This window comes from Bos indicus x Bos taurus, chromosome 1, assembly GCF_003369695.1.
Source record: "Bos indicus x Bos taurus breed Angus x Brahman F1 hybrid chromosome 1, Bos_hybrid_MaternalHap_v2.0, whole genome shotgun sequence".
In the NCBI taxonomy this organism is placed as follows: domain Eukaryota; kingdom Metazoa; phylum Chordata; class Mammalia; order Artiodactyla; family Bovidae; genus Bos; species Bos indicus x Bos taurus.
The window spans coordinates 65520407-65545991 of record NC_040076.1 but is presented as its reverse complement, the minus strand read 5'-3'; the positions used below and the strand labels follow the sequence as shown (position 1 = coordinate 65545991).

At 34.8% G+C, this 25585-nt stretch overlaps 1 protein-coding gene across 1 annotated transcript in view; it reads right to left on the bottom strand.

Moving 5' to 3' along the window:
• The window catches only part of STXBP5L (syntaxin binding protein 5 like), a 306548-nt gene that overhangs the window by 131216 nt on the left and 149747 nt on the right, over window positions 1-25585 (bottom strand). The window contains 5 exon segments of the mRNA XM_027531120.1: window positions 2711-2778; window positions 3906-4053; window positions 7046-7118; window positions 11723-11877; window positions 22273-22351. Of these exon segments, the coding sequence (XP_027386921.1) occupies window positions 2711-2778; window positions 3906-4053; window positions 7046-7118; window positions 11723-11877; window positions 22273-22351 (523 nt within the window).

Genomic DNA, 25585 nt, shown 5'->3' with positions numbered 1-25585 from the left:
AGGCTATTCCACAACCCTTCTTATTCATTAAGATTCCTCCTTGAACATGAGCTGTGCCAATTTGTGGGGGGAGCTGACACAGCTAAAATACAATGATTATTCTCACCCATTTCAGAGTGGCTGTTCCTGGCTTTGAGCTCCCCTGGGGTACTATGATTTTCTAACTGCTTTCTAGAGTTTTCATAAAGGGTTTTAGACCATATATTGTTGTTAAATCTGTATGTCTGTGGGAGAACAAGGTCTGGGGTTACTTATTTTGACTTCTTGCTGATGTCACTCTCCACTGACTCTTTTATGAAGTATTTTTCTGTCCTTTTTCTCTTAACCTGGTGATATTATTATATTTGAAGTGAGTGATACAGTTTGGTTATATTTTTTAATCCACTCTGCCAATCAATGCATTTGAACTAATGTATTTAGACCATTTACATTTAAGCCTTAAAAGTTCAATATTTTTTTCTTTTGTTTTTTCCTCTTTTATTGTCACTGTTTTTTCACCTTCTTTCCTATGGGCTATTTGAATTATTTTAGTACATCAATTTTTATGAGTCAGTAATGTTTTGAGTATATCTATTAGCCCAGTTTTTAAAAAAAAAAAAACAAACAGGGTTGCATTAGGTACTGCACTGTATATTCATTTAACTTATCATAGTCTACTGATGTTATCATACTACCATTTTAAGGTAGGTAGGGGTGCTACTGGTAAAGAACCTGCCTGTGAAGGCAGGAGATGTAAGAGATGCAGGTTCGATCCCTGGGTTGGGAAGATCCCCTGGAGGAAGGCATGGCAACCTACTCCAGTATTCATGCCTGAAGAATCCCTGGACAGAGGAGCCTGGCAGGCTACAGTCCATAGGGTCACACACAGGTGGACATGACGGAAGCAACTTAGCACATAAAAACTTTTATCTTTCTTTATACCAATTTACCCTTGCCCATTTATAATTGTCTTAAATATATCCTCTGTACATATGCAGAACCACATCAAACAATGTAACCATAATATTTTCTTCAATCATCAAATATAATTTTAAAAACTCAAAAGCAAAAAAGCCTATTGTATTTGCCCAGATTTTTACTTACTGTGGGCTTCCTTCCTCATAATCCAAGGTTCCTTCATTTATCATTTGCTTTCTGTTTAGAGAACTTCCTTTTGGGATTCTTTTTGATAGGTCTGATACAAACAAATTCTTAGTTTCCTTCATCTTAGAATGTATCAATTTCTAATTTCTAGAAGATATTTTTGCTGGGTATAAGACTCTAAGTTTCCAGTTCTTTTCTTTCTGCACTTGAAAGATGCAGGTTTCCTCTGGTCTCCATGTTTTCTAGTGGGAAATCTGCCTTCATTCAAATTAATTTTGCCCTGTTGGTAAAAGTGTCATTTCTCTTTTGCTGTTTTAATGATTTTTTCCCCTTGTAATTTAGTTTTCAGTATTTTGACTATCATGTATCTTGTAGACTTCTTGTGACTCACCCACCTACTGCAATCTCTCGGTTCATGTCTCTTCCCAAATTTGAGAAGTTTTCATCATTATTTTCTTATGAACTGTTTCAGCCCTGTTCTTTTCTCCTTTCCCAGTGGACTTCCACTGACACAAAAAGAGGAGGGTATATGGCTCCTCATTACTGCTGGGCAGTGCTGGAGCTTCTGTCTCCCCATATGATCTCTGTCACCACAGGTGATGAGTTTCATTACCACTCAGCAGAGTTAAAAGTCCCAGCTCCCTACTCAGACTTATGCTCAGTCTCAGAGACTGAACTGGGGTAAGTTGAGGTACACTGTTGTGGCCTGATGAAGGTGGAAGTCCAGGCTCCCTATTCAATCTTAGATAAAATGGGTTGGGGTGGGGCCACAGTTTTTTCCTGTGGTGGTTAGCTGCAGTAAAAAGATTATTTTCTAAAAATCTTCTGTCTTGATAGGCCGCCCCTTTCCTCATCTTTTAGCTAGAGAGAGCTAGCTTTTGTTGGGCCTTTCAGGTTTGTGCCCACTGGAAGTTCCAGGTTGCAAGCTTTTTCAGTTCCAATTCTTGGATATATGAGACAAAAACAAAAGCCAGGAAACTCACCTCCATGTCATTCCTTGGGTCTTTGGGGCCCTAGCCAGTGTGACTTCTCTTCATCTTTTTCAATCATATTATGTTTTTAAACACATAATATCCAGGGGGTTTAGTTGTACTTAGTGGGAAGAATAGGGAAAATTAAATCTATTCTCTATCCACAGAGTCCCTTATTATCTTTTAAATCTTATCTTGTGTATTGCTATGTTTCTATTTTTATTCCTAATATTAGAGCATGAAGTAGACTGCTATCGGAAGTAATAAGATTTCTGGTGCTATAAGTTTTGAATAACCACCTAATGGGGATACAGAGCAGTGATTCCTAGATTTGGAAGGAGTCAAGAGATACTGATAAGGACCTTTCCAAGGCTAATAAGTCTATGAATTCTACAGAAATTCTTCACTAATTTTTCATGATTTTTCTATCTTTGACCTTCCTCTAGTCTTATAATCTATACTTATTTATTGTTGTATATCTATGTTTTTCAATGGTTTGACTCTTCTATAAAGGTTATAATCTTTGGACAGAAGCTGTGTCTTATATTTTTATTTAAACTGTCAGCATTACTAGAGCACAATTATGGAAAAGTGTGAATATTCAATGAAATATTTTTGATGATAAATTGATAAACTCATAAATCACAACCACTTACCCAGTAATAATGATTTCTGGATATGTTTGTGTGCCAAGGTTCCAAGCTCCTCCACTGATTGGCCACTCCTAAATAGATTACACAGGAAGAAATCATAAGCTTTAATTTTTTTAATTTAAATGACTTGGAAATTCAAAATAAAAATATTTTAAAAGAAGAGTAAAAGTTTCACTTAAAATAGCTGTTAAGTAATGAAGAATGAAATTTGTAGCTATCTTTTAATTCTTTCATTGAATAATTCCAAGTGCATAACTTAATATCCTTTAAAAACATAGATTTTAATAAATATTACCATTCATCTAAAAATGCAAAGAAGCATTTTTAACCATACAAATACAGTGTTGCTACATTTTCCATATAGTCTATGTACTCCCAAACTGTTGTGGTGCCATTTAATACAAAGCAGTATGTAAACTGTGTCCCCTGGAGTTGTCCATCTGAACAGTCCTCTGCAAATAACAAAATTATAATGGGGAGTCTATTAAAATTGTAGGCATTGCAAACCTGTAGTTAAATATAACAAAATGGAATTCTAGGAAGTTATTTAACAAATGACTTTTGATAATTATGTCTTAGTAACCACTGATTAATAATAACTAGAGAGATTTGACTTGAATTTCTTAAAACTATAGTCTTTCACCTAAATTAATCTAAAGTAACATCCTATTACTCAAACATATGTTAGTTTAAACATTCACTTAGTATAGGCTTCCCTGGTAGCTCAGTGGTAAAGAATTCGCCTGCAAGGCAGGAGCTGCATGAGACACGGGTTTGATCCCTGGGTCAGGAAGATCCCCTGGAGAAGGGAATGGCAACCCACTCCAGTATTCTTGCCTGGGGAATCCCCATAGACAGAGGAGCCTGGCAGGCTACAGTCCATAGGGTTACAAAGAGTTGGACAAGACTGAAGTGACTCAGTACACACATACTAAATATACATGATAGGTAATTATATCTTAGTATATAATTGTATACTTAATATATAAAAAATTCATATTATTGTAGACTTAAAGCTATGTAGCATTTAGATAATTTGGCTTTCAGAAATTGTCTTTTTTAGTGTACAAGCTTATGACTTGAAAAAAATTGAGTTCAAGTCATTTTCTGACGTTCCATAGGAAAAAAAAAATAAAAAGTATGATCATATGATATGGATATGAATACAGGAAAATATTTTTCTAATTGTTGCTTTTACCTTATTACTGTATCCTTGTTTTTTATGCTTGACTCCTATAGAGTAGAGCACTAGAATCAAATCTGGTGGGCAGTCAGCAAAGTACGCTGTGCACGTAACTGGTGATTCATGAATGTCCATGGGATATGGATTTTCAAAGATTGGAAAGCTAATAGACAAAGATAATATATTAGTATCATTTTGTAATATAAAATTTGATATAAAAATGAAATAACTTTTATAAACAAATCCTAAAACCTTCTAAATATTGATTATACATTTCACATAATTTTTTAAGCATTATAAACAATTATCACCTGAACAAGAATTCTCTTTAAAAAAATATATTTATAAAATGTACTATTAATACTGGTAGAATTTTACTTGAATAAACTCATTTTCTTTCTTGTAATTCCAAAATTCCACAGCAATATTACTTTCTAATATACATAAGCTAAATTATATTAAATTGAAAAGATGCAGAAAGTTGACTTAGTTTATTAAAATGTATCAACTAGGTACTTTATTTATGTATAGTTTTATCTATATGTTTATAACAGTATTAAAATATCAGTAAATTTTACATGCTTTCCAAGGCACATAATACATAGGTAGGTATTTTCATTTTGTACTTTTATAGGGAGTAATTGAAAGATGTGTGTACTATGTAGGTACATGTGTGATTATACATGTTTAAGGTCATTTCCTATGTAAATCAGAAAGCAAAGTGGGCATGCAGACATATGGGTGTAGTAAGTTTTATATCCTCAAGCCAATTACCATTTTAAAAAGGGATATCAGTATGGAACCAAATTAAGAACTCTTAGAGCCACAATATATTGTGTATTTCTTTTGTACTGAATATACCAGGCACTGTGGTAGATGGAATTGAGTTTATATATGCTGCATCTGTTCTCAGCCTGTGTGACTGTTACTTCTGATACAATGTGCTTTGGGATGGGGGGAGGACTATTAAAAATAATTTTCCCTATATTAAAGAAACTTAATCAGAAACTTGGTTCAAACTTCAGAGGAGTATGGTATGTGTGTCTATGTGTATGTTGACAGGGGTTCTCTCTTCCCTTCAATTTTAATGGTTTCCCAGTTAGTAGTAGTAGTATATGGAAAATCATGTACAAAAGAGGTTAAGTTTAATAAATGGCAAGTAGGTTAAACTGATCTGAGATTCCCTGTTTTAGAGTAGAAATTATCAATATTTTTGATGTTGAAGAATTAGAAGTAAAATAAGTAGATCATCTTAAAGATCAGATCTACAACCCGGGATTTGATAACAGCAAGAGGTTACAATGATAGACTCCTGAGAAAGTGAACAATATCATGAAAATGCTTGGGGAAAATAACTTTGTCATATGGCCATAGCTTTCTTTAGCTATTTAAGAAAGAATAGCTGAAATATGTGATAAAATTTACATGTGAAGTGTAAATTGTTGTAGAAATGTAAATCCAAGAAACCAAGAAGAGGAAAAAAATGTTAAGTTCTAGTGCTTGCTTTCATGTAGAGGATTAAATGGAAAAGAAGGAAGGAATAAATTTATTTGGAAAGGAGGACAAAGCTACAACTTAACATTAAACATGGCTAAAGGATAACTATTTGGAGGGAAAGAGAACATGTTCAATTTCTGACACATTAAACTTCTTGTATTAGACAACAAAATGGGAAAGTCGCATAGATTTTAAAACCGAGTGCTGAAGAAGGCAAAATATTAGATAAGAACATGCAAACAAAATGTCAGTTCACATACTTACATAAAGTAAGTATGCTGAAAGCATAAGAATCAATGTATAAAAATAGTAATTTTATGTTATATTTTACCACAATAAAAAGTCTTAAAAACAGTAAATATATACTAAAGAATGTGAGTATTAAAGTATAGACAAGTGAGGTTAGAAAAGTGTATTTTAATAAAACCTGTATTAGAACTTAAGAGAAAGAGGCATAAAGCCATACTTCGACACAAAATTTACTCAGTTTTATGTTGACAAAGTAGCTAGGCAGAATGCAATTATGGTGATATTATGGACCGATTCTATTCCCTTTCAAAATACTGAAATATTATATGATGCAAATGATCACAAAAAAGAACTTTGGCTCTTACACTTACAAACTACATTGAAAGTAAAACTCAGATTGTACATCATTCAACAACAATTTATTAAGGACCTACTTCATGTGGAGACAAAGCTTGTTTTTCACGAGGCCTATAGTCTAGTAGGGAAACAATCTTTAAAATAATAACAAGTGAAAATTTTCATTGTGTCAAAGCTATGAAGGACAGGAACATGGGTCTAAGACAGCCCTTTAATAGGATATTTGACCAAATTATATAGGTAACAAAAGATTTTCTTTACATGAGGAAATGATATCTGAGTTGAGATTCTTACAGATGTTAATAAGGAGAAAAAGGAATAGAAAATTATTCCATGCAGAAGAGGGAGAATGTACAAAAGCTCTGTAAATGTAAGGAACTAAAAAATGATCAGAGTATCTAGAACATAGGATGAGAGAAAATGAGCTTCATGCCTATCATCATTGATAATGACAATATGTACCAGGAAGACAGGGTTTATCAAAGTCAGGTCTACTTTTACTGTCCATGTAAAGTAGTGGGGAGTGCCACTCTAACAGCGATACTTTATATTTGTTTCCATTGCCCACAACATAATGAAAGAAAGAAAGTATAAAAAGGTATCTATCTTCTCTTCCTTCCAGATCCTGATCATCTATATTGTCTGCCACAGTAGTCCAATAATACTTTTATCACATGAATTTTCCTTTGAAAGGGTCAGCAGATGGCCAGACAGTACTTCCTGCAAGATTTTATAACAATTGTTTTTGCTTAGGGAAATGGCAGAAATGAGATCCATTTTATGTGTCCTGAGTCTCCAAATGCCTCTTTCTAAACATTAGAGACTGCCTTTAAAATATCTTGCAAAATTTTCAGTGTCCCCTAAACTCTCCTGGTTTAGTTTTCATTATTGAACCAAATTATATTTATGTAATTCTAAAAAAAACAATATTCCACATAAAGAATATTTACCACCTAAAGAATTCTAATGCCAAATTACCTATAATGTCCTCCTAAATTTCAATTTCAATAAATAGAGTTTAGTTAGTGTTAATCTGTTCATGGACAACTTACTTGCTTTGTGTCAGATCAACTACAATGAGATCTTTCTCCAGGAGTACTGCAACAGCATAAGGTTCCTGAAATTCTACAAGTAGAAAAAAATGGAAAAGTTTTCATGTTTAACATTTTATAAAATGTTTATAAAATCACCACACTTGTGTTTCCTTTATCTCCTGTACAAATGTTATTTTAAATGATTTGAGAAGACCAAAATATAAGCCAAAGTAAGAAATAATAAAGAGCATATTAAAAAAAATATATGTTGTGTTTCTCAAACAATATTTAAGACCATTATAGAGAGCAAGGAAAAAATTAGAAGCTGCAGAACATAAAGTTAAATATATCTCAATAATCATGATAGTAGTAGATTATTTGAAGAGAGTGAGTCTGTCACCTCCATTTCACATTTATCTTAGCCTTCCACAACCTTCCATTCCAGATCTGATTTCATGCCTACAGAGAGATATGCTAAAGAAATAGTTTTGCTTCTCTAACATATGATACATACTCACCTCCCTATGAGAGCAACACTCCTTATACTAAAAAGATTACTTTCAATTCAATGTGATTTAACAGTGCTTAAAGACCACATACTATGTGGCCAAGTATATTTCAAAATAACAGAATCTGAGGATAGCCTAGGATTTTCAAGTTCTTAAAATTCAACCCTCCCTTTCTCCCTTTGGCTAGTTTAAGAGTTATTCCTAAACTCAACAAGCACTTGGCAGGAATTCTGGATTCAAGAGGACTCAAGTCTTGAACAGTAAAGTAAAATATATGATCTTCATAGCCCTTCTAGTCCTGAGAAGCTATAGAACCTGTTTGTATTTATTTTTTAAGCCACAGGCTATGAGAGAAAAACTAGGAAAAAAAAATCACACAAAAAAACCCAAACTTAGGAGTCTGCCTTTGTTTGGGTGAAAATTTATACAACAGTATACAGTTCTTATATTATTTACTACTCAAACTTTTTTCAAACTGAGGCATTTCCCCCTTCACCTTTAGAGTTTTTTTAAGTTTGCAACATTATTTCAATACTCTTGGGGCTTGGGGTTTTGTTTATCAGCTTAAAGAATACCACTAGTTTCCTCTTTGTCTTCTCAACCCTCTCTAGGAAATTCACTGGTTGGGAAGCAATGGCTACAAAAATAAAATAGGTGAGACACTGGTATGAATGAGTAAAAGTCATAAATAAATTATTATTTTTATAGTAGTACACCTGTTGTAGATTATGGTTTATTTTCAAATAATAAAAACTGGTAGCAAAAATTTCACCTTTGTAGAAGTACTTGGTGTACTATGTGTGGTAACCACTGAATAAAAAGATTTCCCTTGAGTCAGTGTTAGCTTCAATTTGTGTCTATTTAACAGTTTGACCAGAGACAAATTAGTCAACTTTTTTGATTTTCAATTTCTTTATACATTGAAATGGCAAAATAATAACTACCTTAGACTTATAAAGATTAGATGTATATAAAGATATTTAATATGCATCTTTATATATTTAATGAGCTTCCGTGGTGGCTCAGATGGTAAAGAATCTACCTGCAATGCAGGAGACCAGTTTCGGTTCCTGGTCGGGAAGATCCCCTGGAGAAGGAAATGGCAACCCACTCTAGTACTCGTGCCTGGAGAATTCCATGGACAGAGGGGCATAGTGGGCTACAGCCATGGGGTTGCAGAGAGTCAGATACAACTGAGAGACTAACACTTTCACTTTCAAAGATGTTTAATGCAAAGCCTGGCTTATAGTAGGTACTCACTAGATGCCAACTGTATTACTTTATTCATTAGATTGGTTGCTTTTGAACAGGCTCAGCCTTTTAACCCTAGCTCCCAACAAGAAAGTTGAAAAGTTTTATCATAATTACTACTTCTCTGAAGAGAAATGCATTATTTATGACATTTGCAGAAGACCAGATACAATTAAATATAGATGTGAAATTGAAAAATTCTGAGTATTATTGGTTAATTACTCTGGGCAAAGCCCTGTGAGGTAAGAGGATTAGGCATTTCTGTACTTTGAGAAATAGGTTGAATTGTCAGATGTCACAAATGATTCAGCAATATTAAAAACTGTTAATATATTTTGTTTAATATATCCTTAACATGTATCACTATGTGGCTATACAGAAGATTATAGTTCCATATTTGCTAATATGGAATCATAATTAAAATACTATATACTGTTAAGTGAAGAGTGTGAGAACAGAGTATGCTGTCATCTTACAAAAGAGATAATGTATATATACATAAATAAGCATATGCATACATTATTTGTGGGAGAACACACAAGAAACTTAGTAACAGTGGTTGCCTCTGAAAGGGCAATGAGAAAGTTTTCATTATATACTGTGGCATACTGTAGGGTTCTTTTCTGGCATTTTCATGTACTATTGCTTTAATCAGAAATAGTTAATAAAATACACTTATATTTTACTGAGTCCAGTGAAATTTCTCCTAGCTCCTAATACATAAAAAGTTCCATCCTCATTACCATTTCTCTGAAAAGCAAAGTAATATACATGGTTTGGCAGTAATTAGACTTGGTTACAGTACATTTATAATTTAACATTACTAGAAATTGTCCTAACATCTCTACTGATGTGCAGAAATATATATATATACATATAGTGTTTGTTCTTTGAAAACCATATATTTTCAGTTTCTATTGCTGGCATGCACACCTTCTTTATTGAAGAAGGCATTTTCCTAACCTAAGTTTTTGGTCCTCTGTTCTTTCTTTCTTTGTTCATTTATCATTCATTCTCATAACTTCAAAGAGCATCTATACTATTTATTTTTGAATCATCATAATAAAGACCTCCTCCCTCTCTTTTTTATGCTCTAAACAACTGTACTGACTCAAATTTATCTTTTTCTACTCCCAAGAACTGTTATTACTGCTTATAAAACCACTATTCCTAAAATGTTATCTTTGACTCATATCACTCCCTAATCCAACTGTTGACCAAATTCAATGGGTTTTCATTTTTCACTTATAAGCAGCAGATCAAGATGTCATAGCTTGATCATTTTAATGCATACTATCACAAAGCCTCCCCAGTTGGAATCCAAAGTTTTAGATTTCAAATCCAAAGTTTGAAGTCTCTCTCTTCAAACCCACACACTAAAACATTGCTTTCTTTCACTTGATATTTCCTCCAAATTCCTCTAGTTCCTTATTTCCAAATATCTACAAAAGGCTTTCAATCTTTTCTCTGAATTGATCCCACTCTAGCAAATTCACAATTTCTAAAACCTTTATTCAATATCATTTTCAAGGCCCAAGTCATTCTTCAAGCCCTACCTAGATCCTACATTTTCTATAAGCTTTGCATGAATATTTCATGCAATATTTCAGTCATCAAGTACCTGACTAAACTATAAATTAGCACATTATTTAAACTCTGACTCATAACTCTGCACTTAATTAAGGTGTAATATGTTTTAAGCTTAAGTCATAATTATCTTCCTTTTGTGGCCAGATTATCTGCAATTTGATATCAGAGATCGGTTTCATACTTCATCCATTTCCTCACCAAGTTCTTGTTATACTGAGGCCATAGAAGCATCCAATAAATATTTGTGGTTAATTAACAACACAGGTAATTTGTCTGCCACTGGCAACTCGGAATAAAGTGCCACATTGGTTTTTATTTCATATCACTTTATTCTAGGTTTTAAACATGAAACTCAGTAATTTAAAACAAATTAATACATTTATAATAAAACTCTTTATACAAGACGAGTCCCTCTGGCCTTCTAATAATCATGTGGAGTCAATATTATATTTTTTTCTACAAATGATAAATATGAAGTGATTTGTCCAAGGTCACATGGCTAGTAAGTGACAGAGATAATTCATAAACTCAAATATTCTGTCTCCAAGTACAATGTTCTTCCTCTACATCTATATTTTCCCTCCTGAAAATATAGTAATATATATGTGTGTGTGTATATATATATACATTTTTTTAATCATAAACTCATATTTCCCTTTTGCATTTCATCCATCTCAATTTTTAGATTTCATTAAGATATATTTTCATCATTAGATTCCATTATACAGTTTGCATGTAAGTTTAGACTAGATTTTATGTTTATAAAAAGTCTTTATATTTGGGATGATAAAAATACCTAAGTACCTCTCCTCTCAAAGACTAATTTTTCTCAAAATTGGAATAAATCACTAACCACACATCAGCAATCCCAGAGTAATCACAGGTGCTGCAGTTCCATCTGAAGCAAAGTCAGATGTGAAACAGATGCAGCACCGCCAGAGTTACAGATCACTGATATCAGGTAAGTGCTTTAACTTTGATTGGCACAGGAATGGGATGGGTGGAGCTGGTCCAGGAGAGGCTATTAGGAGACCTCAGTTTCTCCAAGTGATTTCACCCCGGACCCCGATCGGACCCTCCCAGCTCAGCTTCCACCATCCTTATCAAAGTTTAAAGCACTTACCTGATATTAGAACCTGAAACTCCAGCACTGTTGCACTACATTTGTCTTACTTCCAGTCTGTCAAGTAGGTACAGTTGCAGAGCCTGCTCCAGCACCTGTAGCTCACAGTGTTGTATCACAGTAGATGTCAGCTGCCAAAACTAAAAATATTTAAGCTTAATTTTGTTAGGAACTTATCATTTCAAAAATTATTTTCAACATCACTTCATTTTAGTTACTTACCATTTGGATAGGGTGTTTCACATAAAGTTAGAAATTCAACAATAGGATGATCCATTTCAAGCACTGTAATTGCTTTTCCATGCATGATAGTTAAACTTGGTCTTCTGCAAGCTTTGTCATAGGACAGTCCACCAGAAAATATTATGAATGGTTCACTACAAAGGAAAACAAATGAGACAGAGTTCTTTAGGATGACACAATGTCACAGGATAGGACTTGGTAGGGATTACAGACAATAACTGTCAGAGCAAAAGCCTTTTCTGCCCCAAAATATTTCACCCAACAAATTTACTATTCTATTTCCCTTTTACTTGATGTAGATTCTCACTGTTAAAATTATGAATGAATCAGTCTGAAGATGTTGAGGTGAGATGGGGAAAAGGCAGTGAGGATGGTCAGGGGAAAGGTGCTCACGGACTCAAAAGAACATCATTTATGGTTGGCTCCCGAACTCTAAATTACTACTATTAGAATGTTAGACAATATTAGTTTATCATATTAACCAGTAGGCATGTGGGGTCCCAAATCACTAAGAAATAGAAGCAAATTTCAATATAAAATGAAATGTGACAGTGGCAAGCCCAGAAGAGTGGAAGGCAACACGAAAAGTCTATATTAATGGTGTTTCTGTATAAAAGGGTTATAACAAGAAGACGGAGAAAACTACATGCAAGGGGAAAACAATTCACCAGAAAGAAATGTGATCTTCTCACTTTAACCTAGGGTAAGCCAATTTTATTTAGCTTGTAAAACTAACTTGGAACAAACTTTTTAATTTCTGTTAACTGCAAGTTACAGTTAGATAATGCTATACTAAGTCACTTCAGTCGTGTCCGACTCTGTGCGGCCCCATAGACGGCAGCCCAACAGGCTCTTCCGTCCCCGGGATTCTCCAGGCAAGAACACCAGAGTGGGTTGCCATTTCCTTCTCCAATGCATGAAAGTGAAAAGCGAAAGTGAAGTCGCTCAGTCGTGTCCGACTCTTAGCAACCCCATGGACTGCAACCTAACAGGCTCCTCCATCCATGGGATTCTCCAAGCAAGAGTACTGGAGTGGGGTGCCATTGCCTTCTCCGACAGTTAGATAATAGAGGGGAGCGAGCTCCGCCCATGGCAAAGGTCATGAGGAAGGATGCTTGGCATACGCAAAGGCGGGATCAAGCCTCAGGAGTCTCCCTGGAAATTCTCGAGCATCTACCCCCAAAACCAGAGTCTGCCTACTTTCTGCTTTGTGCTTTCACCTACACCTCAGACTTTAAGGAGGGCTGTCCCCCACTACCTCTCTCTGAAAAAAGTTAGCTTACAGCTCCAGTTAATAATTCCTAGGTGTGACAGTGTTTCAACCTACAAACTCCTTTGGAAATCCTCTAGCCTGCCTGAATAGGTTTTTCCGGCCACATGTGATTGCTCAGAGCCTCCCAACTATGAGAGGCACGTTTTAAACTGTCTAAATACAGATTCCTTTGAGCAGTTAAAAGATTGATTAGAAATTGTATTGGTGAAGGGTGTTTCACTTGTTGGGCCAATGTTTGCTGCTAAGTCTCCATATCCCTTACCTGCTGTGTCCCTGGCAGTGTATTGATTACTATAATTGGTGTAAATAGTAGCTTTAACGTTTGTAACCTGGGACCCTTGAATTAATTCTTTTTCTTGTTGTAGCCCACCACACCTTTGCTGTATAGGAATGCAACTTTATCTAATGCTTTTGGAGGGTGGCGCTTGACTTATCACCTTTAGAGACAATAAGTTTTCTGAAGAAAGGGTCTTAAAATGTTAACAGGCCTCCGGGCCATAAGATGATGCAAATCATCTAAACTTTTGCATATGATAAGTTTGCAGGAAGAAAGCCTGGCTTACTGCATGACTCTACCCCCTTCCCGATTATCCTCTATGCATAACTTAAGGTATAAAAACTACTTTGGAAAATAAAGTGCGGGCCTTGTTCACCGAAAGTTGGTCTCCCCATGTCATTCTTTCTCTCACCTCCTGGCTGAATTATTCAGCCTCTTTTCTCCACTGAATTTCCTCACTGAGCTATCCTTATTCTATTACTCTTTATATCCTTAATTAAAGTTTAATTAAGCAGATGTTTCCTGATCCTCGCCGACGCCGTCCCCGCTTCGAATTCCCTGGATCCACCGGGGCTGGACCCCGGCAGGAGCTAAGATGATCATAAAATATTATAGCTGTCATAAAGTTATTAAATATTTTCATAACTTTTCATTTTTCTTTTCTTAAATATCTGTATCTCCAGCATATGTATATAAAAGAAAATGTGTGTTGCTATGAAGCATTTTTCAATAAGACCAGACTGAAAATATTCTCCAAAAAATTTTTAAAGCAACTAGACACTTTTATTGTACCAAATTCCTTGAGAATATATGCTTCACTAAATAATTCACTTCTATCCATCTGCTAAACTGAAGAATCTACTTGTTTCTAGAACTCACTGTATAAGAATCCCTGTTCTTTTCCATATTGTATTGTATATAGTACCACACATTATCAAAGGGACATTTGCTAATCTTATGCTGACTATATAATAACCAAAAAGTTGTTTAAATAGTTTTCATCACAAAAACAAGACCCCTGCATATGTTGTCTACAAGAGACCCACCTCAAAACAGGGGACACATACAGACTGAAAGTGAAGGGCTGGAAAAAGATTTTCCATGCAAATAGAGACCAAAAGAAAGCAGGAGTAGCAATACTCATATCAGATAAAATAGACTTTAAAACAAAGGCTGTGAAAAGAGACAAAGACGGTCACTACATAATGATCAAAGGATCAATCCAAGAAGAAGATACAACAATTATAAATATATATGAGCCAACATAGGAGCACCGCAATATGTAAGACATATGCTAACAAATATGAAAGGAGAAATTAACAATAACACAATAATAGTGGGAGACTTTAATACCCCACTCACACCTATGGCTAGATCAACTAAACAGAAAATTAACAAGGAAACACAAATTTTAAACGATACAATAGACCAGTTAGACCTAATTGATATCTATAGGACATTTCATCCCAAAACAATGAATTTCACCTTTTTCTCAAGCGCACACGGAATCTTTTCCAGGATACATCACATCCTGGGCCATAAATCTAGCCTTGGTAAATTCAAAAAAATTGAAATCATTCCAAGCATCTTTTCTGACCACAATGCAGTAAGATTAGATGTCAATTACAGGAGAAAAACTATTAAAAATTCCAACATATGGAGGCTGAACAACACACTGCTGAATAACCAACAAATCACAGAAGAAATCAAAAAAGAAAAAATTGCATAGAAATGAATGAAAATGAAAACACAACAACGCAAAACGTGTGGGACACTGTAAAAGCCGTCCTAAGGGGAAAGTTCATAGCAATACAGGCATACCTCAAGAAACAAGAAAAAAGTCAAATAAATAACCTAACTCTACACCTAAAGCAACTAGAAAAGGAAGAAATAAAGAACCCCAGGGATAGCTGAAGGAAAGAAATCTTAAAAATTAGGGCAGAAATAAATGCAAAAGAAACAAAAGAGACCATAGCAAAAATCAACAAAGCCAAAAGCTGGTTCTTTGAAAGGATAAATAAAATTGACAAACCATTAGCCAGACTCATCAAGAAATACAGGGAGAAAAATCAAATCAATAAAATTAGAAATGAAAATGGAGAGATCACAACAGACAACACAGAAATACAAAGGATCATAAGAGACTACTATCAGCAATTATATGCCAATAAAATGGACAACATGGAAGAAATAAATGGACAAATTCTTAGAAAAGTACAACTTTCCAAAACTGGACCAGGAAGAAATAGGAAATCTTAACAGACCTATCACAAGCTCGGAAATTGAAACTGTAATCAGAAATATTCCAGCAAACAAAAGCCCAGGCTTTTTGATGGCTTCACAGCTGAATTCTACCAAAAATTTAGAGAAGATATAACACCTATCCTACTCAAACTCTTCCAGAAAATTGCAGAGGAAGGTAAACTTCCAAACTCATTCTATGAGGCCACCATCACCCTAATACCAAAACCTGACAAAGATGCCACAAAAAAAGAAAACTACAGGCCAATACCACTGATGAACACAGATGCAAAAATCCTTAACAAAATTCTAGCAATCAGAATCCAACAACACATTAAAAAGATCATACACCATGACCAAGTGGACTTTATCCCAGGGATGCAAAGATTCTTCAATATCCGCAAATCAATCAGTGTAACACACCACATTAACAAGTTGAAAAATAAAAACCATATGATTATCTCAATAGATGCAGAGAAAGCCTTTGACAAAATTCAACATCCATTTATGATAAAAACTCTCCAGAAAGCAGGAATAGAAGGAACATATCTCAACATAATAAAAACCATATATGACAAACCCACAGCAAACATTATCCTCAATGGTGAAAAATTGAAAGCCTTTCCTCTAAAGTCAGGAACAAGACAAGGGTGCCCAGTTTCACCATTACTATTCAAAATAGTTTTGGAAGTTTTGGCCACAGCAATCAGAGCAGAAAAAGAAATAAAAGGAATCTAAATTGGAAAAGAAGAAGTAAAACTCTCACTGTTTGCAAATGACATGATCCTCTACATAGAAAACCCTAAAGACTCCACCAGAAAATTATTAGAACTAATCAATGAATATAGTAAAGTTGCAGCATATAAAATCAACACACAGAAATCCCTTGCATTCCTATACACTAATAATGAGAAAATAGAGAAATTAAGGAAACAATTCCATTCACCATTGCAACAAAAAGAATAAAATACTTAGGAATATATCTACCTAAAGAAACTAAAGACCTATATATAGAAAACTATAAAACACTGGTGAAAGAAATCAAAGAGGACACTAATGGAGAAATATACCATGTTCATGGATTGGAAGAATCAATATAGTGAAAATGAGTATACTACCCAAAGCAATTTACAGATTCAATGCAATCCCTATCAAGCTACCAACAGTATTCTTCACAGAGCTAGAACAAATAATTTCACAATTTGTATGGAAATACAAAAAGCCTCGAATAGCCAAAGCTATCTTGAGAAAGAAGAATGGAACTGGAGGAATCAACCTGCCTGACTTCAGGCTCTACTACAAAGCCACAGTCATCAAGACAGTATGGTACTGGCACAAAGACAGAAATATAGATCAATGGAACAAAATAGAAAGCCCAGAGATGGACACCTTATCTTTGACAAAGGAGGCAAGAATATACGATGGATTAAAGACAATCTCTTTAACAAGTGGTGCTGGGAAAATTGGTCAACCACTTGTAAAAGAATGAAACTAGAACACTTTCTAACACCATACACAAAACTAAACTCCAAATGGATTAAAGATCTAAACGTAAGACCAGAAACTATAAAACTCTTAGAGGAGAACATAGGCAAAACACTCTCCAACATACATCACAGCAGGATCCTCTATGACCCACCTCCCAGAATATTGGAAATAAAAGCAAAAATAAACAAATGGGACCTAATTAAATTTAAAAGCTTCTGCACAACAAAGGAAACTATAAGCAAGGTGAAAAGACAGCCTTCAGAATGGGAGAAAATAATAGCAAATGAAGCAACTGACAACTAATCTGAAAAATATACAAGCAACTCCTACAGCTCAATTCCAGAAAAATAAACCACCCAATCAAAAAATGGGCCAAAGAACTAAATAGACATTTCTCCAAAGAAGACATACAGATGGCTAACAAACACATGAAAAGATGCTCAACATCACTCATTATCAGAGAAATGCAAATCAAAACCACAATCAGGTACCATTTCACGCCAGTCAGAATGGCTGCGATCCAAAAGTCTACAAGCAATAAATGCTGGAGAGGGTGTGGAGAAAAGGGAACCCTCTTACACTGTTGGTGGGAATGCAAACTAGTACAGCCACTATGGAGAACAGTGTGGAGATTCCTTAAAAAACTGGAAATAGAACTGCCTTATGATCCAGCAATCCCACTGCTGGGCATACACACTGAGGAAACCAGAATTGAAAGAGACACGTGTACCCCAATGTTCATCACAGCACTGTTTATAATAGCCAGGACATGGAAGCAACCTAGATGTCCATCAGCAGATGAATGGATAAGAAAGCAGTGGTACATATACACAATGGAGTATTACTCAGCCATTAAAGAATACATTTGAATCAGTTCTAATGAGGTGGATGAAACTGGAGCCTATTATACAGAGTGAAGTAAGCCAGAAAGAAAAACACCAATACAGTATACTAACGCATATATATGGAATTTAGAAAGATGGTAACAATAACCCTGTATACAAGACAGCAAAAGAGACACTGATGTATAGAACAGTCTTTTGGACTCTGTGGGAGAGGGAGAGGGTGGGATGATTTGGGAGAATGGCATTGAAACATGTATAATATCATGTATGAAACGAGTCGCCAGTCCAGGTTTGATGCACGATACTGGATGCTTGGGGCTCGTGCACTGGGACAACCCAGAGGGATGGTATGGGGAGGGAGGAGGGTTCAGGATGGGGAACACATGTATACCTGTGGTGGATTCATTTTGATATATGGCAAAACCAATACAATATTGTAAAGTTAAAAAATAAAAAAAATAAAAAGTTTTCATCAAAACTTACATATAAAATGCCTTCAGTAATTTTTATTTAGAGTTTTGTCAGTATTTTCACACAAATAATTGAGTTGTAAACTAAATATGGGAAAATGCTCTAATTTACTTTCCTTGAGTCTTTGTATCATTATGTTGAGGAAAAGAAGCTAGGATCAAAAGTTATATATTATGTAACTACACTTACATGACAGCTCAAAAAGGCAAAACTATAGTGACAAAGTACAGATCACTGGTTTCCAGAGGTTAAGAGTGGGGAAAGGTGTAATTGTTAAGGGACTGCAAAGATAATTTGGTGCATGTGGAAATTTTCTGTATTCTTAATGTGGTGGCAATTTCAAGAACCTATACATTTGTGAAGAAAGGCAAGGGCTGAAGAATTGATGCTTTTGAACTGTGGTGTTGGGGAAGACTCTTGAGAGTCCCTTGGACTGCAAGGAGGTCCAACTAGTCCAATCTAAAGGAGATCAGTCCTGGGTGTTCTTTGGAAGGAATGATGCTAAAGCTGAAACTCCAGTACTTTGGCCACCTCATGCGAAGAGTTGACTCATTGGAAAAGACTCTGATGTTGGGAGGGATTGGGGGCAAGAGGAGAAGGGGACGACAGAGGATGAGATGGCTGGATGGCATCACTGACTCGATGGACATGAGTCTGAGTGAACCCCAGGTGTTGGTGATGGACAGGGAGGCCTGGCGTGCTGCGATTCATGGGGTCGCAGAGTCGAACACAACTGAGCGACTGAACTGTCTGAACTGATACATTTGCTTAAAAAAATCCACAGAACTGTACACCAAGAATATAATTTATAAAATAGATAATACAATAAAAAGCATTGAGATTTTGTCTCAATGAAGGCAAAAGGATTAAATGATAAATTGTGTAATATAACAAATGTGTAACATCTGTTGAGTATTTATGATATTCCAGGTATTTTGTGAAGAACTCCACATGCATTATTGTATTTAATCCTTGAGATATACCAATCAGAGAACTACTACTATTATCCTCATTTAATAGATGGGTATACTAAAGCTTGGAGAATTTAACCACACATGAAGTCTATCTGTAGGTGGCCACAAAAGGAAGGGATTAAAAAACTAGCAGAGAGTAATTTTTATTAATGACAGATAACCTGATAATGCTAGTGACAGGAGGTAAAGAGATCATTATTTGCTTTTTTTAAAAGGATAAAATTATTAAGCTGAGGCCACTGTGACTGGAGTTGTAGCAAGCAAATTTGTGACTAGGGACCAATGATTCCTAAGCCAGTTTGTGAATGGCTAGTCCAAGATGATATTAAACAGAAAACATATGCTTTACATCTGTTATCTGTGCAGACCTTTAAGAGGCCCAGCTGCTATAGCACACATGGTAAAGGAAAGTGAAGTCACTCAGTCATGTCTGACTCTTTGTGACCCCATGGAGCCTACCAGGCTCCTCCACCCATGGGATTTTCCAGGCAAGAGTACTGGAGTGGGTTGCCATTTCCTTCCCCAGGGGATATTCCTGACCCAGGGATCAAACCCAGATCTCCCACATTGCAGGCAGACACTTTACCATCTGAGCTACCAGGGAAGCCCTGCACACAAAGGTAAGGCTCTTACAAAGTTCCTGCTCCTGCTAAAGCCATCCCATTTTCTTTACTTCACAAAGTATCTGCTATGTACAAGAAGGAGCAGAAATAGATTTATTTCCACTTCCAGACTATAGCCCACTTTGCTGTGGACTCAACTTCAGTGCTCCTCTATTTTTGTAGTCTCTGTGTTCTGAGCTGTGGATCTACTTCTTCTAATATAGTTGTAAATCACAACAAACTGTATAACAACAGTGTTCTACAGTGCACAGTAAGTGGCCTGACAGTAATTATATATTACGAATCATAATTATTTCACATTAGAAATCTGAATTATTTCTACACAAACTTCAACTACCAATAACTAGAACAAATCAATTTGGAATCATAGGAAAATATTAACAGTGTGAAAAAACATGGCTTTGATGATGATAACAACTGCTTTTTAAGAAATCCACTGTGGGCCTCTCATCAAATTTATGATGTTACAAACATCATGATGAGATAGGTACTGTTGATGAGAAAATTAAATTTTTAAAAAGTTAATTTTCAAGTTCACACAGCTGTTTTACTCCAACGGTCTTAATCATTATGTTAAACTGTCTTGCCTTGAATTCCTGATTTCTGAATTACCTTTTCTTTATGTTTATCCTTTTCTCCCTTCATCTGGAACCATCCTATCCTCCATCCCTTAAAATCCCATCTCAGGCATCACCTTTCCTAAAAAGAATTTCAGTGATTTCTTCCTTCACTGTTCTCCTCCGTACTCCCTTTAGGCAGGGTTAGGTGCCCTTGAAGTGCAACACTGTGTAACAACGGATGTAAATAATATTGAGCCTGAAGACTCAAGCAAAGTTAAAGTCATAAACACTGTTTTAAGAAGGAAAGAATATATGTAAAATATTTTCATCCACAATGATTAAATTTTAAATGTTTTAATAGTTTAGTTACAATAGTAATAAAACTGTGGTTATTTTTACTAGTTATGCTTAGTAACATTAGGCTAGGCTAAAGAGGTTTTGATCCATCTATCACACTTTGAGAATAGCTGCTATAAGCAAATATTATATGTACCTGTGATGACAGGAAAATATTCTAGTGTGAGCATTTAAGTAATATAAAGTAGAGTTGTCCAATTTAGACTTAAAACTAAGGTCTACACAAGATTTGTAATTACGGTAATTCTGGATGGGAATATTGCCATTAATAATTACTTTAAGTATAAAGAACATTGCCAATGTATTGGATGGACAGGGAGGCATGGCGTGCTGCGATTCATGGGGTCGCAAAGAGTCGGACACGACTGAGCGACTGATCTGATCTATAGATATAAGATAAATTTTATTAAATATTATTTTTAATTTTCTATACTTTAAAATTTAGTATCTTAAAATTTATATTATACCAATGTACATAAATGTTTATATTCCCAACTAACTTTAATCTTTCCAAATTCAAAATGTAAGATCTTATGACCAACCTAGATAGCATATTCAAAAGCAGAGACATTACTTTGCCAACAAAGGTCCGTCTAGTCAAGGCTATGGTTTTTCCTGTGGTCATGTATGGATGTGAGGGTTGGACTGTGAAGAAGGCTGAGCGCTGAAGAATTGATGCTTTTGACCTGTGGTGTTGGAGAAGACTCTTGAGAGTCCCTTGGACTGCAAGGAGATCCAACCAGTCCATTCTGAAGGAGGTCAGCCCTGGGATTTCTTTGGAAGGAATGATGCTAAAGCTGAAACTCCAGTACTTTGGCCACCTCATGCAAAGAGTTGACTCATTGGAAAAGACTCTGATGCTGGGAGGGATTGGGGGCAGGACGAGAAGAGGACGACAGAGGATGAGATGGCTGGATGGCATCGCTGACTCGATGGACGTGAGTCTCAGTGAACACCGGGAGTTGGTGAGGGACAGGGAGGCCTGGCGTGCTGTGATTCATGGGGTCGCAAAGAGTCGGACACGACTGAGCGACTGATCTGATCTGATCTGATCTTAAAGTACTGAGACATATATTTAATTCATATATAATACTAATAGGTAAATAGCTTTTGCTGTTTAATGATGCTAAATGATTGCTACTTGCAACTGCATGGCCCAAAAGCCCTACATTGTTAAAATTAATGTATATAATACTTATGTGAATATTCATATAAATCTTTAAATAATTAAGAGTTACTATTTATAATAATATTGACATCATATACATACCCATTGAATAATAAATTATCAAGGAAAATTGCTGTTAATGTTAATATAATTATGTAAAACTCAACAATATATAAACATTAAAGGATATCTGTATTTCTTGTCACTCTTTCTTACACATTTTTCCATAACCCCCCAAGTAAAAATGCATACCTGTTTCTACAAGTCTTGTATTCTACTTTAAGAATTGGTTTGCAAGATTCAGGTTTTCTTCCTTCTCTTTGACTTTTTCCTAAAGAAAGAAAAGGATTTTATTAAATATGAATTAAATTCTACTTATCCATGAGAATTTTTTAAAGGAATTTTTTAAGTAATTATGTATTTTTCATAATCAGATAGACATGTTTCTATGCATTATAACATTCTTGTTAAATTTATAAATGGTTTATTGAGCCCTAACAATTGACTGTTATATAATCAAGTTATTTGTAAACATATTTTTATTGCTTCACATTCTTCATGTATAAATCTAGTATAAGGTTATTTTAATTACATAAGTTTCATGATAACAGCAGAATTGAAGACACACACATATATACTTATCTGCATAATGAAATGTATTATGAAATAATACTAGGCTTTAAAAATTTCACCTATGAAACAAGAAAACCCTTTCATATGCAGAAAGACTTGTCACTTAAAACTTATGATACACTATGAAAATCATTGCATTTTAATCAAATTCATTTAAAGGAAAGTCCATTAGACAATGAACACAGGTGATATATTTCAAGATTTTTAAAAATTTTAATGATGAACTCTATTTACATAAAACAAAAATAATAGTTTCTTATCAGGGAAAGATTATGTTCAGATTCCATAAGAGTTCGAATAAAACATCAAGAAGAGTTGAAAATGGAAATAAGTATGTCATAGGTAGAAGTAAGCTTTATCTTTATAGTTATAATTTTACTCATTAATCTGTTTTTTAAGATGACACCTTTTATTTTAATAAATATTCTTACACTGCCAGAGCTATTTGTAGACAAAGAAACCTATCATGTAGAGAGATGTTTACAAGCATGTAAGTTAAAATTTCATCACAGTTTCAGAATGGCAAAGACAAATCCAACTTGGAAGTCAGGACAGTTTTATCCAATTTGTTTAATGGCTATCTGCGTACAGTATACCTTATCTGCTCCATGGCATGTTTTTTGAAATTCCCTTCTTTTTCTTTTACCTTATGTCAACTGAAGAAGCAACCCAATAATAAATATTGACCAATATCATTTATACTGTAAAAAAAGAATTAGAAGTATGTATATTATATATGAAAAAGAATTGTTGACACTAAATATAGATCATTACAAAGGGACAACTTTGGCTCAGGGGCTCATTCTGCACAGTGGTCTTAGAGCTAGTCAGGGATTACTATGTTTTGATAATGAATGGAATTAGAGAATTAAAGGAAGTAACAGACTTAGCAAAGAAGCCCATTATTCTCAGTTGATATTTTTTCTACCCAGTGCTTCTTTGCTGCTGCTCCTGCTGCTAAGTCGCTTCAGTCGTGTCCGACTCTGTGCGACCCCATAGACGGCAGCCCGCCAGGCTCCCCCGTCCCTGGGATTCTCCAGGCAAGAACACTGGAGTGGGTTGCCATTTCCTTCTCCAATGCATGGAAGTGAAAAGTCAAAGTAAAGTCGCTCAGTCGTGTTCGACTCTTAGCGACGTCATGGACTACAGCCTACCAGGCTCCTCCGTCCATGGGATTTTCCAGGCAAGAGTACTGGAGTGCTTCTCTAGTCATTGCCAAACCATTAGTTGACCAAAACAGCATTTTTGCAATTGTGTGTGTGTGTGTATATATATATATATATACACATATACATATATTGGTGTTATATATATATAACACCAATTACTCTTTTTTCAATCAGTGAACATCAGTACCATGCACTGATTTTAGTAGAAAAGAATCATTGTTTAATTAACTAATGTTTTATTTCAATTTCCAACTCTGATTTATTTGAAGGTGAAAGCTTTCTGCTTTGATTATGTTTACTGCCTGTTAGTAACTGAAATATGCTTAAATGTCATATTGTATAAAACAACATTGTCAATAACTGTGTTTATTGCTATTGCTTATTTTCACAGTATTGTAGTAAGTGGGAGGGTACAGAGAAATAACTACCAAGAAGCTTAAAATTTACTAAACAAAAAAATTTTGAAAATGATAATGAAAATAAATATGAGGTACCATAAATGATTGATAGACATGAAGTACTTTAGGAGTGGAGAATAAAACTGTGGTTTCCTTTTGTAACAGAAGATTTTGTAGAACTTTACAGAAGACTTCCTAGATACTAAACTAAGAACTAAAAGACAGAAGTTGGCTAGAAGAGTATAAGAAAAGACATAAAGGCAGAATGTTGAGGGAATATGCCCAGTATGAGGAGAGAATAATGCATAAGCCAAACTGGGCAGATTAAAATATTAATGTAGAAGAAGAGAGGAAGGAATGCTGATGAGGTACAAAAGAGCCATATAATGGCAATCTATAAGACAGATTTGCCGTGTAGACAAGGGAGAGCCACTGGAAACTTCCAAGTTGAGAAATAAGATGTGCAAAGCAATGGCTCAGAAGTATTAATATGGGTTTATTTAATAAAGACATTTTGAGGATGTAAGATACTGATGATGGAAAACAAGAAAATAATTACAAATGTTCAGGAAAAACAGGGAGGAAAAAAACTGAAGTAAAAAGTCTCAAAGAAAGGTACGATACTATTAATCACACCAACATATGCACTATGGGAATATTGGAGAGAAGGGAGAAAACATTCACAGAAATATTGGCTGAAATTTTTCTAAATTATTTGAAAAACATTATTTATACATCTAAGAACCTCAAAAAAACTCCATGTAGGATAAAAAAGTCAATCTACTCCCAGACACATCAAGGTAAAAATGCTAAAAGAAAAAAGAATCTTGAAATGAGCAAGAGAAAAATGATTCATTGTTTATAAGGGAGCCCCAATAAGGTTAATAGCTGAGACTCTTATCAGAAACAATAAGTCAAAAGGCAGCAAAATGACATACTTAATTTACTGGGAAAAGAAACCCTGTTAACCAAGAATCTTATATTCATCAAAATTAATTCAATAATCATTATCAAAATAATTTGAAATATTCAAAATGAAATAATTTTGATTATTTCACCTTTCAAAAATGAAGGTGAAATAAAGATGTTTCCAGATAACAAAAACTGAGAGAATGTGTTGCAAGCAGAGCTCCCTTACAAAAAATACAAAGAAGTTCTTGAGGCTGAAAGAGTAATATGAACCTATATACAAAGATTATAAGTAATTAATGTAGGTAATTATAAAAGTATAATTACACATTTCCTCTCCAATCTTAACTGATTTAATAAGCAATGTAAAAATTAATATGTATATAATTGTAATATGGGATACTTATTTGAAAATAATAACACAGAGAAGGTTGATGGGAGCAAGGCTACACTGGA